At 38.7% G+C, this 21,292-nt stretch overlaps 1 protein-coding gene across 12 annotated transcripts in view; it reads right to left on the bottom strand.

The window, feature by feature from the left end:
- The window catches only part of LOC126428097 (poly(rC)-binding protein 3), a 503,159-nt gene that overhangs the window by 62,176 nt on the left and 419,691 nt on the right, over positions 1–21,292 (bottom strand). For all 12 annotated transcript variants that reach the window (XM_050090000.1, XM_050089999.1, XM_050089996.1 and 9 more), the window contains one exon: positions 7,036–7,092. In XM_050090000.1, the coding sequence (XP_049945957.1) occupies positions 7,036–7,092 (57 nt within the window). The remainder of the gene's footprint in view (positions 1–7,035; positions 7,093–21,292) is intronic.

The following is a 21,292-nucleotide window of genomic DNA, read 5'->3' on the forward strand; positions in this document are numbered from 1 at the left end:
AACTGCATAAAAATGCCCTCTCTAGAAGCATACACACAGGAAAAACAACAATACAAAAATTATAAAAGAATTTGTTGCCAAGCAAGTAATTTTGGTAAGCAACAAGCAACATAAAGTACTGTTGGAAGATCAATAGTTTTCGAAACACGACATGATTAATTTGAAGCTGTTTACAAACAGGAAAATTTAATCTGTTACAAAAAATTAATGTAACTCTTGTCCTAATTAAAATTATTTTGACATGCTCTAAGACAGTAGAGAGATCTATATTGTAAGTGAATCTGAGATTTTGGAGGTGGTGTAATGGGGATGTTTTTCAGGGTTAGGACATGGTCTCCTTATTGTGCTGAAGAAAAATGCTGCATGCAGAAGGCTATGAACACACACTTTACATCATTGTGTACTACATAGAGCAGAGTAACATTTTAGAGAATATTGTATCACCATGATTAATCATCATCTCGAAGCAACATTTGTGAGGCAAAGGTCAGTGGACACCAACATTCCTGAAAGAACCTGAGCAGCCCAGAGTACTAAGCTGAACCCAATGGAATACCTTTGGGAAGAGTTAGAATGTCAACTCTGCTCCAGACCCAGTGTCCAATGTCACTAGCTCAGCTCTTAAGGAAGAATGGGCTGCCATTCCTCCAGACATTCAAATAACTCATGGAAAGTGTCCTCAGCATAGTCCAAACCATGAAGAAGGCAAATGGTGTACACCTTACATTACTGTCCAGATATTACAACCAGATAGTGTATGCAAACACACACAAAAATAGGTAAATATGAAAGGCCAATTTCTGTGTCGCATCACTCAATGGTGAGACAACAATGATTACAGTAATGTCAAAGTAAAAATGTAAATAAATAAAAGATAGGTGACCAATCCAGTTACTGGGGCAATGTTTACTTTGGATCTGTACAAAGAAGGAACAGATACACTGAAACAAAGTCTTAGAATTCACACACATTAGTTAATTATTAAGTGTTAAACATTCTGTTTATAACGTGCGGATCTGTTACAAATAATAAATGTAACTCTCTCTCTCTCTCTCTCTCTCTCTCTCTCTCTCTCTCTCTCTCTGTGTATGTGTGTGTGTGTGTGTGTGTGTGTGTTTTATGCAAATAGAATTCAGAGGTTCGAGCATGTTTATCTTACATACACACATCATCTTGGTTGTTGCAAGAAATTTTGTGAACAACACAATTTTACTGTGTAGTCATATGTTTAGTAGTATTTTTAAAACATTTCCAGTTAGAAATCAAATTTTAATCTTGTGGGCATTTGAAAGCTTTTGCTACACTATCTATTCCTTACCTATAGGTCATGAGAAAAACGGATGGTATTGACAGTTCACGTGGTCAGGTGACAATGTCACTACAGCTCATATATTCTTGCGGAAAAATAAGGGAAGTAATACATAAATTCAAAAAATTGAGAAGAGGCGGGTGGTGGCGGTGGTGGGTGGTAAATTCCTGTGGGACCAAACTGCTGAGGTCATCAGTCCCTAGGCTTCACACCCATGGCGAGGGTGGACTTTAACCTCTGGCTGTGGAGAGCCGTGCGAATCGTGGCAAGGAGAAGAGGCAAGTACGCTAAAATGTCTTAAGTTATTTGTTATGCAGGGTGGTTAAAATTAAACTTTCACTACTTGAGTCAGTGTAGATAACTGTATGGATGCCCAACTTTAGAGGAATGATGTTCAGACTGCCTGCTGTAGGATTTGCGTTGTTGGTAGTGTTAGTGTAATGGCTTGCCATCAGGCACTGGTACAGATATGACAGCATAGGGTTGAAACACAAGCATCAGTGTGCATTACAGTTGCAGACAGGCAACACAGGTCTTGACAATGTGAAAAGGACTTTACTGGCAAAACTGTTTTATCACAGCAACAGCAATTGTGCTGCTGTTCTCTGCAAGTACTGATGCATTAAAGGAATATGGAGAGGTCTCTTTTCCACACTGGGATTGAAGAAAATGATTTAGACATTGACAATTTGAGAACTTCTATTGGGAGACGGCCAATTGCGCTACAAATTATTGAAGAGATTATTGTTGCTCTGGCTGAGAACGCTGGACGCAATGTGCGATCTTCAAGTCATGCACGAAGTGTGTCACGACAGGGTGAACATTCCATGGTCTACAGTTTGAAAAGTTCTGCACACAACTGTGAAATGTTATCTACAGTGCAGTTCCAGGGTGTCATGGATGTAGACAGTGATCACATTGACCAATGTTTGTAACAAGTAACATAAACACTGGCATGGAAAACAAATGATACACTCTCATGTGATAATTAAAACTAGTTTCTTTCAATGGTTGATTCATTATTTTCCTTCCGCATGTCCTTGTGAACGTTTCCACAAAGTTTCACTATTCCACAATCTCTCTTTATTTTCATGGGGGCCCTCTCAAGTAGAGAAAGTTTTTAATCAGAACTTCTCTGTATTCACAAGATAAATGCCAACTATTTTCACAGTTTGATCAAATATTTGCAGTTCTATCCATAGTTAAATAACTGCACTGTTCCTCAATGAGCAACAAAGACTTTATCAATATATTAACAGTTATAATCAGACGAAAATACAATGTGAATCACCACTCACATGGCTGTCAAGATACTACAGTGATTTTCTTCTGCACTGCTTGAACTATCATTGGCGCTAACACAAATTTTATCTAACTGCAAAAAACTTTTGAATTTCGCACCATTGATCCTCCACAAATCTGCACCACCATGTAGCAATATCTGCCCTTTCTGTTAATGCTTTACATCTGTTAATAATGGATTAGCTGAAGCCTTAGTCTTTGTCCGCTGCACACAATGAAAATTTGCTGCCTTTAAGATCGTCTTTCTGAAGCTACATGGGCAACTTTTGATTGTTAAGGGAAGGGAATGGCCAATGCTATCACTTACAAATAGGACAGTGAAGTATGTATTTCTGAAAACTGTCCAAAGCTCTCCTGGTGACCTCAGCCTTGTCACGTCAGTCTATATTATACTGTTCTTTCCCTATCATTACAACTATCTTTCTGTTTTCTTTTAAAGATGCCTTGGTCCTCTTTATGACCTGGGCAAACAGGAAGTAAAAGCTCACCATGTCCATTCTCTTTCTCAAAATACTTCCTCCCCAAGTACAAGAGTTTGTGGGCTTTGCTATGCAACATTCTTTCTCCTCCTATTTTCACTTCACACGTTTGGCTTGCCCCACAATTACAAACTATGAATCAGACATCTAGTTAAGTTAAGCAAGACAACACCATCTGTTATACACAAGAAACTCATTGTTACATCTAACACACACATGCACATTTGTCTTGCAGCATGGCAATGTGACTTACACAACCTGCTCAAATACCATTCATCACTAGTCAATGAAACAATAGAGGGATCTGGGACAGACACTGACATTATAACAGCCATCTACTAGAGTTCATTAACAAGTGTCAACTGGTCGTAACAAACTAACTTTACAACAAATAGATATACTTTTGATACGCTTTGAGCATTTATGAAGAAATCAGCAACAGCTGAGTTGGCATAAGCTGATCCCTGCCAACTGGAGTAGGACACAGATGACAGCTTTACCTGCCTACTACAATGAATCATGAACTGTAATTTTATAAACTTCTCTGTGTCAATACCTCAGAGCTTTCACATCTCACAGTTACTGTGCAGCTGTATTACAGAATACATAATGTTTACACAAAGATTCTGGAGCCACATATTGGATAGCAGAACAAACACTGTTCAAGAAGGGAGAGAGATTAGGGTTTAATGTCCCACTGACAACAAGATCATTAGAGACTGGGGACAAGCTCAGATTTGGTAATAAAGGGAAAGGATATTTACCTTCGCCTTGTCAGAGAAGCAATCCAGATACTGCCTTAAACTTTACGAGAAACTGTGGGAAATCTGAATGTGGATGGCCATACAGGGATCTGAACCACTGCCTCCCAAGTTGTTTTTTTTTAGTCCAGTGTTTTATCACTCTGCCATCTCATTGTGTCATTAATAGTTGAGGATACATACTTTATCACAGCATAAAATCCGGGCTTGACCCAGGAACTATAAAAGTAAATATTAAACTGATAAAAGCATTAAAGATTACGCAAATGAAATCAACAGAAAATGGAAACAAGTAAAACCAGAATGTATGATAACAACACGGCAAAAGAAGTGGGTGCAGAAAAAGAAAGAAAGAAAGAAAACTGATTATGGACGCAAGGTGTCTGAACTTCACTGCACTGAAGTTTAAAATTAGGTCAACATACTAAGAATACGTAGAAAGCACACGTTCAAGTTGAGAAGGAAGGAAAGATGAGTGGCAGCTGTACCTCAAAAATCTGAGGAAAGTTCATTCCTGAGTACATATTGTTTGAAGTGAAAGCAATAAAAATCCGAATAAAATTGCCAGTTTTGACATAGCAAATGGAGGCAAATAAGTCACCTGAAATCAGTGGAATATCATCAGCACACTAAAAACAGTTAATTTTAGGAATTACTATTTTCGCCAACACCGATATATGTCTCTCGTGATAATTCCATCAGATCCCCATAAATATGGCAATGGCCTTGCCGCAGTGGATACACTGGTTTCCGTGAGATCACCGAAGTTAAGCGCTGTTGGGCGTGGCCGGCTCTTGGACGGGTGACCTTCCAGCCGCCATGCGCTGTTGCCATTTTTCGGGGTGCACTCAGCCACGTGATGCCAATTGAGCAGCTACTCGACCGAATAGTAGCGGCTTCGGTCAAGAATACCATCAACACAGCCGGGAGAGCGGTGAGCTGACCCCACGCCCCTTCTATCCGCATCCTCCTCTGAGGATGACACGGTGGTCGGATGGTCCCGGTAGGCCACTCGTGGCCTGAAGACGGAGTGCTTTTTTTCCCCATAAGACAAGACAGAAAGACTGGACAAACATCAAAACTACTTTATAATGTTTGTTATCTTTTGTAAGTAAGCTGTTCACTTGATAATTATACAGAATTAGAAAACCTGACGTATGCATGAGAAAGACCAGTTTGGTTGACTTCAGGAAAGGTAAAATGGATTATAAAAGTGCTAGAGATACGGTATAAACTTGAGAATGTTTTGATGAATGGGGATAATGCAGAACAATCTAAAAACCATGTGCATGCAACAAAAACAGCAGAATAAAAACTGAATATCTCTCTTGCTGAAATCATGGGAGTGAAAGAAATTTCATAACAATGTGACAGAGTGACTTTCACCATTCAGTGGTCATTCAAAAGTAACTTCTAAGAAAGAAGTTAGATCATTACACTTTCACTGTTTTTAGCCCTACGTCAAACGTCATCACATCCAGCCGGTTTCAAGCCAAGTGGATATGTTAAAAGTCCAAAAAATAGAGAAAATTTAGTTATGAGCATTGGTTCAAACTACAATATTTTTTAAACATAATAAGTCAAAACCTCGTACATAATCAGCTGTCTGCTCCAATAACACATGCCATTTTTATCACATGCACGATGCGTCTAAATTCACCGTCAAGGTATAAACATAAATGAAGTTTGGTGCCCAACAGGCACTGGGTTGGAGATCTCACTCTACAAGAAATGGTATTCATCAACTGTGCTTCGTACAGGGGATTTATACGCTTTTTCCATTTCTATGGTAAGTATTATACAGCACACCAAAGGCTTACCACAACAAAATGACAATTAGTACATCTTTGAGAAACAAAAAGAGTGAGATTCTAGTAAAACTGCAAAACCCTTTGAAACTCACAATAAAGTTTGTTTTACTTTATAAAATTTCACAGCTGATCACTTTCTCAGTGAGTAAAATATACTGCAAGGAGTGCAAGTTCAAATCTATGTCCAACCTGTCTGACTGTGACAGGAACACAAGCCTTACAACATATTACTACTGCCTGAGTTAGTTTTTTACCTTCCTAAGAATACCCACAATAATTGAAATCAATGTTTCAATTTCTTGGAAACCATTACGTTGCAGACCTGACATGTGTAAAAAAATTTACATTTTTTTAACAATGGGAAGTTTAGAATATAACAACAATATGGGAAAGATAGACTGTTACTCACTATATAGAGTAGGCGTCAAATCGCAGCCAGTATGTTTCATTATGCATCTCTGCTACTCAATGCCTTCTCTATATGGTGAGTAGCAATCTATTCTTTCCATACTGTTAGTCGTTACTTTAAAGGGTTATTTCGATTCCTACTGGTCCATCTCCAATCTGGATTTTTGTTCAAAAATGGTAGTGATCTAGACACTTTTACAGGAGTTACTTTTGTGTGGCCCTGATTAGTATGCCGATTAACGTCCGAAATTGTGGTTCACAGGATCTGGTCTCTCTGTAAGAGAAAAAGTTACCTATTCTGATATTCAGATGAAATAACTGCGTGGCTCAGAGTGAGCAAGTCTTCAATTACACAAAGCAAGTGTAGACTAGGCAGAATAACAACAAGCTGAAGACATTCCCTTATGTTTCAGACATTCATCCAGTGACATTTAGCAAACATTAAAAACCATTAAATAGAATGATCACAGTGGAAAACAACAACTACTTCACCTTAATCATGAGTTTAGAACTTTCATCACTGTATAATCTCATTTAATATCCTGTATGATTGGACATCAGATTGGCTCTCATAGTTCAGTCAGCAATGTTACTACAGTTGACGTTTAGTATCTGACAAATCGTGTGAAAAAACAAAAACTGGGGAGGAAAAAAACGGGTGTGATGGGTGTTGGTAGATGTACAGGGTTCATCTTAGTATTGTTAACAACATGTGTGGTACATGTTTCACATTGTGTAATCCAACTAAATAATATACTACCACCACTGGTCATTAAAATTAACTTGTCAGAACTGTCAACAGAACGCTCAGTTATGAGGACTACCACACAAACATTGTATTTGCCAACATACCACAAGCATATAAAATATTTATATTTTCCTTTTAGCCTCATAAAAATAAAAATACAAGTCAAATTCAGTAAAAGTTTCATTTCTATCTTAATGAAATAAGTGCAAATACTTGCCTCCTCTCTAAATCTTTTAACAATTTCACCCTTCTTTCCAATGATGCTCCCAACCTCCTGCAAAGAAAAAGGAAAGCATTAAAATTCATCAACAGTTCAGACAGACATAAAACAATGAGCAAGCATTCTCCTACACGGACAAGATAATCTTCAGCTACAATGGCATATCCACAATGCAAAAACACAATAATGTTAAAGACAAGGCATAGAGGTGAGAAATTTCTGCCCAATACCTACATCTCGCAAAACGCCCTAAGCTCCAATTTACTACTTTGCAATTGCAGTGCCAATTGTGTACAAACTTTGATAAACAGAAAACCGTATCACAAATTAGGTTTACATACTTACGATATGGAAACTGTCGGACCTTTGTTGCAATGGTATAAAAGTATAGTTTATGACCAAAAGTTATTCAAAAGAGTCTAACTGCATAGGAGTTTTAAAATGTAGTTTTGTCCAAATGCAAGGTACTGTTCCAAAGTCCTCAAGAGCTTCACAGAATGGAAACTGAAGGTATTACAGGAAAAATATGTCAAGAATCATATGGTATGTGACTGGTGAAATATAGAAAAAGTTTTTCTGAGAAACAATGTTCACTTACCAACTGCTGAAATAGCAAAAATTGAATTGGAGAAATACAGTACAAATCTCTAACTTTCAGGGTTTCTCTAAATTTATTCTTGAGAAAGGATGTGGAAGAAGAAAACAGAAGAGTATAATTAAAAGGATTACAATTTTTCTATGCAGTAACTGTGTGTATCCCACCCACTGGAGTCCTCATCTGTACACCAATGGAAGTCTACTGGAATTTTAATTACATCAAACTTTAATTTAATGTGCTGGTTCAGCTGATAAGGTTTCAGAAGATGATGATCTTCAACAAATTATTATTATTTCCTTTCATTTTCAGTTTGAAATGTCAGTAAACTTTAACCATAAGAATCACTCTGATGAAAGATGTCGGCTACATGAATTTTCCATTTACACTGTAATAACAGCTAAACAAGCAAGACAATCTCTTCAGTTTTTTATTAGTTTTCACTGTTTCAAACTGCATCTTATCACAGATTTAAGTTGCTGAATAACAGGTATAAGGCTAAAAAGTTATGCAGACAGATAAAATGGGAAATTATGTAACAGCTCTACTTAAACAACTTTGCAAGCACAAAGAAGGCAAAAGAAAATGTGAAATGAAATATGGCACTTTTAAAGTGATGGTATGAGTTTCAAGCAAATGTTGAGAACTTTTTGAATTTGTAAATGTATTTCATGTAGTATTACAGAATGCAAACAAATACTTACAATTATGGTGGCACAATAACATGGGAGAAATTGTAAAAGCATTGGAAAGAGTATTTATACATTTTGATGGCTCAAGAGATGAATCAGAAAAAACAATGACGAGAACAATAACATTCCTCAAGTGAATAAGAGCCACAGAGTTCCAACAAGATTCACCACGGACAAAACAACAGCAGAAGTGTTGTACAAGTCATCTGAGGTGTAAAAAAGATAGATGCCTGAAGATAGGCATTTCTATAGAAATGGTTTAAGGTGGGGGCAAAGTAAGGTGTCCATGTAGAAAGAAGATTCCCCAAAGCTGGATGTTTTTACCTCCTATTTACAGTGTGTGTGTGTGTGTGTGTGTGTGTGTGTGTGTGTGTGTGTGTGTGTGTGTGTGTGAGAGAGAGAGAGAGAGAGAGAGAGAGAGAGAGAGAGAGAGAGAGAGAGAGAGAGTACAGATAGCTTTTGACTTACAGCTTCCCCTTAGTAACTCAAGATATTCAAAACCTGCATAGGATAAATATGTTTGAATTGAGCAAAAGAACAAGCTGGCCTCAAAAGAGAATACTGCACACTGGATTGTATACAACTCACGAACAAAATTATAGAACAACAATGCCTAGGGAGGGCGGATAGAAGAGACCAACTTGTTGGCAGAGTTCCTGGAAAGTGTTGTGGACCTTACAGGAAATATTAGACAATATTGCAATCGATTCTAGAGCACTATGCCAATGATTAAGGTTGTCAAGTACACACGACAACAGCACTGAATGATTTCAGAGAGCGTTGCAAAATCTCTAACATAACTGTGAATCGCACAAGGTGTGGCAGGAATGTTCATCAAAATCCAACGGGAACATTTTGAAAGGAGACCATACAATTGTTATGCCGCCACCATCGACTCATGTATGTGAAAGTAACGCAGCAGAGATTAGTGTATGTGTAGGTGCATAGTCATCTTCCACTGCTCCATTACAAATGGGAAAGGAAAGAAAAAAATCATTAACACTGTATGATGTACACACTGCCACATACTGTAGATTGGCATGTGAAGTGTATATATGTGGATGTAGGCGAATTAAAAATATTTTTTAAACAAATTGAGAAACTTTATGACTTAGTTACAACAAGATCTCTACTTTCTCTGAGAAACCACTCCAATTCAACTGATTTTAACATGTTGAAGAATATCATCAAGCAAGGCTTCAGTTCTAATTGGACTGTCAGGACACAGAAAACGGAGGTGACAGGGGGAGCAATGAGAAAGGAGGGTGATTCTGCATGATCAAAACTGTTCTCCATTCTAAAAATAAGTTTTCCGACTGAAAAAAGACTGAGGGACTATAAATCTCCTTGTCTCATACATAAATCTCCTTGTCTCATACAGGAGGCAGCGTGCCCTTTAAGAGACCGTGTTATTATTCAAATATTAACTATTTTTATTGAAATCAGTTCTCCAACTGCCAGTTATGTTTTAGTTTTATTCCCCACAACTGCTTCAGACTCAATTACAAGTCATTTCCATGTGTTACATGCAGTTTCATAATAGAATGTACTTTTCCTTCAATTTATAGACTTTCACTGGCCTCTTCATAAATAATTAATATACTTAAAATTAATTTTAGTTTTATCAGTGCAATGGTTTCAACTTTATTACAACAGTCGAAAACTGATTTCAATTAAAAAACCTTAATTTTGCTGATAACATTTTTACAATTTGCCTGTAGTGCAGATAAGCTTCAACAACAAACTAAATGAAATTTACAGAACAAGTCTGACCTAAGAATCAATTCCAACAAAACTAAGGTAAAACACGCTGAAAAAATTAAAACAAATTTTTAATCGGTAAAAAATAAGTCAGAAAATTGTAATAAGCTTTTTGTATTTAGGACAGGTGAAGACAATAAATGGATGCAGAGCCAAAGAAATAAAATATTAAAAATCAATGTGACTGCTTTTGATACACCAAATTCGGCATACAAAACTAAACTTCCAATGAGTCAGGAATGGGAATTATAATGTTTTAGAAGCTTTGATTTCTGGTACTTATACAATACCAAACAAAACTGGGGATTGTTCAACAGCATTTACAAAGCAACCAATAGAGACCCCAAACCCAACAAACGATCCGGAAACACAGTGGAATAGACTGCTTTATTCTGATGGAAATATAAATTGGTATGACATGTAGCCAAGTAAATAGATGAAAGATGCACCTAAGGAGTTCTTTGCTAGATACCAGGAGATAAGAGACCAAGACAATGGCCTAATGGAGTGGGATAATTGATTTCCAAAACTGAATAAGCAACATTAACTGAAGAATATTACGCAAGCAAAAGATGAGGCCTGCAGCCAGCAGCAGAAGTCAAATGGCTGCTTCTGCTTATGGGGATTTTACTGTTCAATTGTGACAATAAATATACTAATAAGTAACACCCACCAGAATGTGCTGTGAACACCATGTAAATTAAAAGCTGATACACACTGAGTTATGTATGTAAGAATTACTTTCAGAGAGAGAGAGAGAGAGAGAGAGAGAGAGAGAGAGAGAGAGAGAGAGAGAACGAGAGAGAGAACTTGCATGCTTCCCTCGATTTATTCACTCACTCGTCAGAAGAGGGCAAGGAAAGCAAGGCAATTTAGAGTAGCACACTACTGAAATTGACCTGACCCTGGACTTGGCTCCAACGTCTAGTTCCATTGCTAAATTTAACTTCTTGGCTACAATCACTTCTACTCACCTAATAGCCACAGGCAAACATCTGATCTGTGCTGCAGTTTCTAAACCTACATATCTGTGAACTGATATCAATTTTGCTGTAACAAACCTCATGATGTGGAAGAGTTGTTACACTACACTGTAGTCCAAAACTGCAGTAATATCTGCAAGGGCAATTATAGTCCAAGCAGAAAAAAACAATGCAGCTTGTGAACATGCATGTGGAACTCTGAGCAATCTAAGACAAGTTACTGCCACTGCCATTATTAAGAGTGCTGACATACAACATGGCTCAGACTTTCGTGACTGCAGGAAATCAAGCACTATAGATCATTCATATCCCTACGCTTTTTAAAATCTACACTAAACTACTGGTACACAAGGTTCTATTTGGTTTTCGGTGGGTGAGGTGAATTAATAAACACGAATGAGAGCAGATTAAGCCAGTTTAATAATATGAAAATGGCACAGGTTATCTTCCAACGGCTAAATACATTAGAAAAACAACAACAAAAATTATGGGACACAGCCACTGTGTTTTCTCCTGATTAATCCAGTCTTCCACATCCTTGACTGTAAGCAACAGAAACTTGCAGGATGACTGTAAGCAACAGAAACTTGCAGGATTTTTAAACACTTACAACCACATTCAGAGATGTATTTTTGTTTTATTTCTGTGTTTCTCAGGTAATAGTTCACTGTCACAGCCTCAATCTCCAGTGCTAATTCTTGTTTAAATTAACCAAGTCTCACAGTTGCAGGCGTCATCACTGCTCACAGACATACAAAGATGCTTTGGTATGTCCATCCTTTTAGCAGGAAGTCTCTGGGACAACAGCCGTTTACTATCGTGACCAAAAATAAGAGCACCTACAGCGGTCATTATGATTTTATTTTGCCACTACCAGTTTCAACACTTCATCTTCAGGCTGTTTTGATGCGGCACAGGTTGATACGATCCCCATGCATAGCCCATCTGTTGCCAGCATTCCTGGATACGCAGATAATCTGAAACTTAGGTGTCAGCACTCCAACGATCAACCTGTTGATGGTTGGAGTGCTGACATGAAAGTTTCAGATTATCTGCGTATCCAGGAATGCTGGCAACGGATGGGCTATGCATGGGGATCGTATCAACCTGTACCGCATCAAAACAGCCTGAAGATGATGCAATGAAGCATTGAAACTGGCAGACAAAAAATAAAATAAAATCATAAGGGCGGCTATAGGTGTTCTTATTTTTTTGTCACGATACGAAGATCCAGTCTTGGTGCAACTTGTTTAAATGCGTACGTGCACTTCACAAAGGGGTTACAGCCCTTACACCAGTAGCAATGAAATCAATATAAATTTTAAAAAAGAGTAGCTGCAAAACTACCACTTTCCGGAATATTTTATCATCTATAGACCCTCACGCTAAATTCTGCTCCAAAACTAATACAAGAGACCATGCAAAATTCAGAGAGAACAGCTATTTACAACAGCCGAAGAAATAAAATGGAAATTCATACAGTAAATTGTGAGATATCTATCTACTAATAACCCAACTTCATTCCAGTGTTCTAACATTTTACTTATAGGATTTCCCCAAACACTTTTTACTATTCTCTTTCTGGGTACACTCAGAACAACCACAGCATTATTTAATGTGTACATTTTTTAATTTATTACAACACAGAACACATTAACAACAATGGCACACTAACAGGTTTCAAGAACAGTTGCTGCTGCTGTTAATGGCACAACTGTCACAACTGAAGAACACAGAACAGCAGCTTTCATATGTTCCTGCAGTCAGAGCTTAGTTCTGGGACTGGTTCATCAACTATAGTAACAAAAATAAGTGACAGCACAATTAACAGTGCTATGGGGAAAGGCAGTCTCTACAAATTACACATCAATAACATTTTGACAAAATGCAATCAGTAGATGTGAGATTCCCGTGCAGCACTTTTTGAAGCCCACACAAAACAACTTCAATACTTTTCAATGAGTGTACAAACACAAAGCCAATTTTAAACACAAAGCACTATTGTCACATCTTTTAATCAAGTGGTATTGAGCCAAACAGGCACGTCAAAATCTAATTAAGTTGAGTCTTAAGGCAACAAATTATGCGGAGAAAATTTACAAATTGGATAAAAAACAGTGAAAACAAATGGTATTAGGTCTATGTGATTATGGAGAGACAGAGCTTAAATTGTAGAGATGATTCAGCAATTTCTTCACCATGTAACTTCTACTACACAGGACACAGGACCCTTCTGTACTCATTTTTAAAATGTTCACACCCCGAGAAGATATGTAGTAAAACTAATACCATGAGAATGGTTGCACACAACACCTACACAGAAAGAAATCAAGATGAAAGCCTTGCCATTGCAAGTATTAATTCAGTTTTCCACTGTTACAACAAAAACAAGTCAACAACAATGTCTATTTTAATCTCTGCATGTAATTTTGCTTAATTCAGTTGCCAATGATACATTTTTTCCAGTTGCCAATGATAAACATTTTTTCCACAAAAGAATACAATTTTCAGCTAGAGTGTTATACTGCCCTCACTCGCAGAAACCTTGGTTGTTCCAACAGAATGATACGTAGAGAAGCTTCAGGTTGCGAGACTGAAGCCAACAAATGTGAATGCCAAGTAAAGTTCGTGAGGCTACTAAAGTCTATACTAAAGTCTATACTGTGGCCAGTGCCAGGTAGTGGTGTTCCTGTACTGCTCATAGGTTGGCAATGCATCTGTTGTGTGTAGCCAGTAAGATAATCTCGGTTGTCACAAATATTTGGACTTTTGTCCCCAAATGTATCACGATTTCAGCGGTCGTAAGGGACACCACTATTCCTTTCCGAATGTGTAGCAGATTTCACATCCATGTTGATACAACAATGCGAAAATTTTCCTCGGTCTTTTGCTTCGAAAGATGTCTGCCCACTACTCTCTCATTGGCTGTGAATAATCAGCAGCTTACAACCACTTTCTTTCCCAACATTACCTCATGGCAAGTGTTGGTAGCAGTGCTGCACAAAACAAGGAAGTAAATCATTTGTCCCACTTTATATCTTAGAAACGAAAAGCCCACAGATGGAAGAGAATAAAACTTCGCTACCTTTGCATGCCGTGTGTGTGTGTGTGTTTAGACCAAATGTATCCATGCAGAAACATGCAACTGCCTTTAACCCTACCTCAGGTACCAAATGTTGTTGCAATAAACCCTGGATTACTAAATCCTTGTAAAATTTACAACTGCAGTTGGTATCAATTTGCAGTTCCTGCCAATTAGTTCAGTAACGAACTATTTTTTGCTAGCAAAAATTAAGGTTGAGATTTTAGTTTTGTATCTCGCGCACTTAGTTGAGAGTCTGCTGAATCCACGTTTTCAACCTCCCTATTACCAAAATGATAAAGCATTAAATTTTGCGTCAAATGACCTACTTAAACGCAAAAATCAGTGCAGCCATCTGACCACAATAAGTTGCAATTTTTATCAATTTTACTAAAAACCCGGCTCCAAATGAAAAATATTAACTTATGATTAATGGAAAATCTCATATAAAGATGTGAAACAAATACTAACAAAGAGAGAGAGGGGCTAGCCAGTACTTACCTCAGCTCAGTACAGCCGATAGATAACACAAAACAGAACAGAAAATTTACATTCCTAGCTTTCGGAACTTTGTTCCTTCATCAGGGAGGGGAGAGGGGAAAAAAGGGAAGGAGGGAAAGTGGATTTAGTTACTCACAACCCAGGTTATGAAGCAACAGGGAAAGGTGAACAGGGAGGGTAGCAAGGATGGAGGCAGGGCTTCCCTCTGACAACCATGCCTCCATCCTTGCTACCCTCCCTGTTTACCTTACCCTGTTGCTTCATAACCTGGGTTGTGAGTAACTAAATCCACTTTCCCTCCTTCCCTTTTTTCCCCTCTCCCCTCCCTGATGAAGGAACAAAGTTCCGAAAGCTAGGAATGTAAATTTTCTGTTCTGTTTTGTGTTATCTATTGGCTGTACTGAGCTGAGGTAAGTACTGGCTAGCCCCTCTCTCTCTTTGTAAATATTAACTTATCAAAGTTGTAGAACACAAAATTTCACATTATAAAAGCATCTAGTTTTTCAGTTTTAGGCACTAGTAAGCATTCATACAATTTAAAGCCAAAGCAATCCCCCTTTTTTTGTAATTCAACTGAATGAAATTTGCAGTTGGAAAATGGCTCTCTAACGGGGACACGTGTGTTTTCTATGTATACCTGTTTAATTCATTCTTCACTCATGTGTATTTTTATTTATTTTTATCCATGCCTCGAGTGATACAAGTGGATTGCTAAAATGGAAACTAAGTACACAGTAATGGCCAATATATATTAACATATGAGTAATATGAAAATTTGTACAAATGAACACATAAAAGGGCACAACAATACTAAAAAAATACAATTTAAATATGAGTCACATTCTACGAAATTTCAGTTCCATCACGGTGGTTTGGAGACTGTGGCAGGCCTTGTCCAGCATCCAATCTTCAGGATCCATAACAGTGTCTTCGCCAACTTCCATCCTGGAATGTACCTTTGATCTCATCCTCATCCTTGTCAATCTCGATTTCTGGAGTGTTCTCACAAGATACGGTGCAACGTTTTTGCACATCAAGGAGCACTTCAGTTCAGATTTGCAACATCCAGATGCAGCTGTGCATCTTGTTTTGCATGTGCAGGAAACCATCTTAAGTAGTGTGTGTGGTGTCAATCATTCATCATTGCCATGGGAAATAAGTTGATAAGTTTTCTTTCCATCCCACTGGTGTGGATCAGTTCTCTTCCCCAGCCAATGCTGAACATGATGGGAGGATCGCAATGAGTGCCACCTTGCTGCATCTGATGTTGGTGGTAGCCTTTCAGATTTGAAAGGCTTTCTTGGTGCAGACATTACAAAATACTCGTACCCGAGATCGTCCAAAGTTGCGCAGTTGGAATTACCATCCAGTGGTAACGTCAGCTATTCTGGCTATGCTATTACACCTCGAGAGATTGAGGGTTTAACAAATTCAGCAGCCTGATAAGTTTTTCCTTCTGTCGTTCCAAAAGGTTCAGTAATTTTCTATTTCTTGGCCAAAAAAGAGGATCTGATATCACATCTGTGAAGGCATGGCTGAAAAGGACAAATGCAGGATCAAAATTGAAAGAATTACTAGCGTGGTCTTTTTAAGCCTGTCAACAATCATTGTTTCTTCACCATACGTCCACAAGAGTATGGGTTTTATGAGCGTTACACCTGCCGGGTGCACACATGGTCTGGAGGTAGCGTCTTTGATTAGTAATCAAAATGTCCTTGGTCCCGGATTCGAAACCCACTACTGCTTAAATTTGTATTAATAATCAGCATTGGCGGCTGAGGACTTCTGGTGTAAGAAGTCATCATCTTTCTGTCAAAGGCCTTGTCAAAGAGGGCGGAAGAGCGGACAGAGTTTCAGGGCACTCTTGGCTTTGGGGTAGGAAAGTGGCCCTAATTCCTACCCCTAAAGGCAGAAGAATCGACAATGATCAACGATATGAGGATTAAGAAAGCAATGGACAACAACTGCACCACTGTGTACCCACAGGACATGTGGTCTGTAATTGAAAAAGTGTCATGATCTCTCCACTGACAAAAGATTCTGGAATAGTCCCAGTTCGGATCTCTGGGAGGGGACGGCCAATGGGGAGGCGACCATGAGAGAAAGATTCAATAACCAAAGAAAGGGGTAGGGAAGCTAGAAAAGCTGAAAAGGGAAACGCAGAGGTTGAATCTAGGTACAGAAGGGGGTCAGTGAAGTGAAATAGAAAGAACACAAAGATTTCTGATCAGAGTATAGGGTAATATCAACAGCAGTAGAAAATGGTGTAACATGAGTATGATTCATTACGAATACAAAGGTAGGGCAGAGAGAGTGTTACTGTGAACAGTTCAGTGATGGGGTTGTTCTTATCAGAGTCAACAGCAAACCAACAGCAACAACGATAGTTCAGGTATGCGTGCTGGTGTCACAAGCTGAAGATGAGGACATGGATAAAATATATGAGGATATTGGAAGGGAGATGAAAATCGAATAGTCACGGGGGACTGCAATGCAGTTTTAGGGAAACAAGTAGAAGAAATGGTTAAAGGAGAATATGGGCTTGGGACAAGGAATGAGAGAGGAGAAATACTGATTTCTGTAATAAATTTCAGCTGGTAATAGTGAATACTCTGACTCACAAGGGGAGGACACATACTTTGAAAAGGCCAGGTGACATGGGAAGATTTCAGTTAGATTACATGGCAGTCAGACAGTTTCCGAAATCATATACTGGATTGTAAGGCGTACCCAGAAGCAATATATACTAAGATCATAATTTAGTAGTGATGAAGATTAGGCTGCATTTTAAGAGATTAGTAAGGAAGAATCAATACACAAAAAACTGGCCCACAGAAGTACTAAGGAATGACGAGATACACTAAGTTCTGTAAGGATACAGATACAGCAATAAGGAATAGCTCAGTTGGAGAGAAATAGACATCTCTGAAAATGGAAATTACAGAAGGTGGAAAGAAAAACAAAGGTACAAAGAAGGTAACTGAAGAAATACTTCAGCTGATTGATGAAAAAGAAAGTACAAAAATGTTCAGGGAATTAAAGAAATACAAGCCACTGAGGAATGAAATAAATAGGAGGCACAGGAAAGCTACAACAAAATGGCTGCATGAAAAATGTGAGGAAATCAAAAATAAAATGATTGTTGGAAGGGCTGAATCAGCATACAGGAAAGCCAAAATAACGTTTGGTGAAAAGAAAAGCAATGGTGGTTACATTAAGAGTGCAATGAGAATTCCACTGTTAAATGCAGAGAAGAGAGCAGATACGTGGGGGACGATTTGTCTGATGTGACAGAAGAAGAAACAGGAATCAATTTGAAAGAGCTCTGGAAGACTTAACATCAAATAAGGTAAAAGGATAGATAACATTCCATCAGAATTTCTAATATCACTGTGGAAAGTGGCAACAAAACGATTATTCATGTTGGTGTGTAGAACAAACAAGTCTGGTGACATAATATCTGACATTTGGAAAAAATCCACACAATTCCAAGGACTGCAAAAGCTGACAAGGGTGACAATTATCATGCAATCAGCTGTACAGCTCAATCAGCCAAGCTGATGACACGAATAATATACAGAAGAATGGAAAAGAAAACCGAGAATGGTTAGAGGACAATCAGTTTAGCTTCTGGAAAGGTAAAGGCACCAGAGATGCAATTCTGACCTTGTTGCTGTAATGGAAGCAAGACTAAAGAAAAATCAAGACATGTTCATAGGATTTGTTGACCTACAAAGAGCATTTGAAAATGTAAAATGGTGCAAGATGTTCGAAATTCTGAGAAATGTAGGGTGAAGCCATAGGGAGAGATGGATAATACAAAATATGTACAAGAACCAAGAGGGAATAATCACAGTGGACAACCAAGAACGAAGTGCTCAGATTAAAAGAAGTAAGACAGATGTAGTCTTTCAGCCATACCGTTCAATCCGTACATCAAACAAGCAATGATGGAAATATAGGAATATGTGGAAAACACTGACAAGGAGAAGGGACAGGATGATAGGACACCTGTTAGGACAGGGCAAAAACTGTAGAGCAAGACAGAGATTGTAATACACCCAGCAAATAATTGAGGATGTAAGTTGCAAGTGATATATATAAACACACAGGGCGTTTCAAAAATGACCGGTATATTTGAAACGGCAGTAAAAACTAAACGAGCAGCGATAGAAATACACCGTTTGTTGCAATATGCTTGGGACAACAGTACATTTTCAGGCGGACAAACTTTCGAAATTACAGTAGTTACAATTTTCAACAACAGATGGCACTGCAAGTGATGTGAAAGATATAGAAGACAACGCAGTCTGTGGGTGCGCCATTCTGTATGTCGTCTTTCTGCTGTAAGCGTGTGCTGTTCACAACGTGCAAGTGTGCTGTAGACAACATGGTTTATTCCTTAGAACAGAGGATTTTTCTGGTGTTGGAATTCCACCGCCTAGAACACAGTGTTGTTGCAACAAGACGAAGTTTTCAACGGAGGTTTAATGTAACCAAAGGACTGAAAAGCGATACAATAAAGGATCTGTTTGAAAAATTTCAACGGACTGGGAACGTGACGGATGAACATGCTGGAAAGGTAGGGCGACCGCATACAGCAACCACAGAGGGCAACGCGCAGCTAGTGCAGCAGGTGATCCAACAGCGGCCTCAGGTTTCCGTTCGCCGTGTTGCAGCTGCGGTCCAAATGACGCCAACGTCCACGTATCGTCTCATGCGCCAGAGTTTACACCTCTATCCACACAAAATTCAAACATGGCAACCCCTCAGCGCCGCTACCATTGCTGCACGAGAGACATTCGCTAACGATATAGTGCACAGGATTGATGACGGCGATATGCATGTGGGCAGCATTTGGTTTACTGACGAAGCTTATTTTTACCTGGACGGCTTCGTCAATAAACAGAACTGGCACATATGGGGAACCGAAAAGCCCCATGTTGCAGTCCCGTCGTCCCTGCATCCTCAAAAAGTACTGGTCTGGGCCGCCATTTCTTCCAAAGGAATCATTGGCCCATTTTTCAGATCCGAAACGATTACTGCATCACGCTATCTGGACATTCTTCGTGAATTTGTGGTGGTACAAACTGCCTTAGACGACACTGCGAACACCTCGTGGTTTATGCAAGATGGTGCCCGGCCACATCGCACGGCCGACGTCTTTAATTTCCTGAATGAATATTTTGATGATCGTGTGATTGCTTTGGGCTATCCAAAACATACAGGAGGCGGCATGGATTGGCCTCCCTATTCGCCAGACATGAACCCCTGTGACTTCTTTCTGTGGGGACACTTGAAAGACCAGGTGTACCGCCAGAATCCAGAAACAATTGAACAGCTGAAGCAGTACATCTCATCTGCATGTGAAGCCATTCCGCGAGACACGTTGTCAAAGGTTACGGGTAATTTCATTCAGAGACTACGCCATATTATTGCTACGCATGGTGGGTATGTGGAAAATATCGTACTATAGAGTTTCCCAGACCGCAGCGCCATCTGTTGTTGAAAATTGTAACTACTGTAATTTCGAAAGTTTGTCTGCCTGAAAATGTACTGTTGTCCCAAGCATATTGCAACAAACGGTGTATTTCTATCGCTGCTCGTTTAATTTTTATTGCCGTTTCAAATATACAGGTCATTTTTGAAACACCCTGTATATATATATCTGCCTACCAGTCATCAGTGATTTAGTCCCTTAACTCCCCTTCTGATTGTTCGAGGTAGGAAGAAATAATTTCCATCTGTCTGTGTGGATTCAGAACTTCCTCGTTTTCGTCCACCCTATATCGGCCAGTAAAAATGCCTCTGACAAAACCTATGATATTGAGCACCTTTAGCACAAAGTTGCACATCATGGACACATTCCAATACTTTGCAGTCCAGTCATCACCTCGCCTTTCAGCTACCCTAATAACAGAATCTTTTAATTCAAGTTCCATAACTTACTTCATTTCACTTTGCATAATTAAGGCTGCTAAGTTTCTCCCAATTGGTATCAATTTCCTCACCACAATAAAAGCAGTCTTCATTAAAATCAAATGCCTTCTTGTACGATCAAAGATTTGATGCTGACAGCACAGGGCCTTTATCAAAGACAATTTACTCAATTTTGGATTACTGTACTACTTCTGATAAGCACCATGCACTTCAACTACTGTCAGACCAATACACAACTTATGATGTGCTGCAATTGACCTATCCCTACTGGATTGCAATAATATTTCCAGACATTTCTGTTTCATTTTAACCACATAACCACCTACCATACTGCCAGCACATATAAAACACACCTCCGCACTATCTGAAGCACCCGTTTTAAATGCAATGACCGCACAACGCAGGTAAACCCAAACAAAGAAACGAGCATCTTACATGACACAAGAAGTTTTGAATGCATTCCTCGCACAACACAGAGAGACTAACAGCCACCAAATCCAACTACAGTGACCAGCTCAAAAAGGTGAAACGTAGCAAATATCGAATTGCACTTTATCCTACATTTAAGGATAAGGTATGTTATTGGTGTTGCTTTGCAGGTAAACAAGTGTCAATTTCTTAATGCATTAGTCTTAATTGTTATTTCCCACATAACCTGAAAAAACACAGATCTGAGGTAATAACATTACGAAAATTGAAG

This window comes from Schistocerca serialis, chromosome 12, assembly GCF_023864345.2.
Source record: "Schistocerca serialis cubense isolate TAMUIC-IGC-003099 chromosome 12, iqSchSeri2.2, whole genome shotgun sequence".
Classification (NCBI taxonomy): Eukaryota; Metazoa; Arthropoda; class Insecta; order Orthoptera; family Acrididae; genus Schistocerca; species Schistocerca serialis.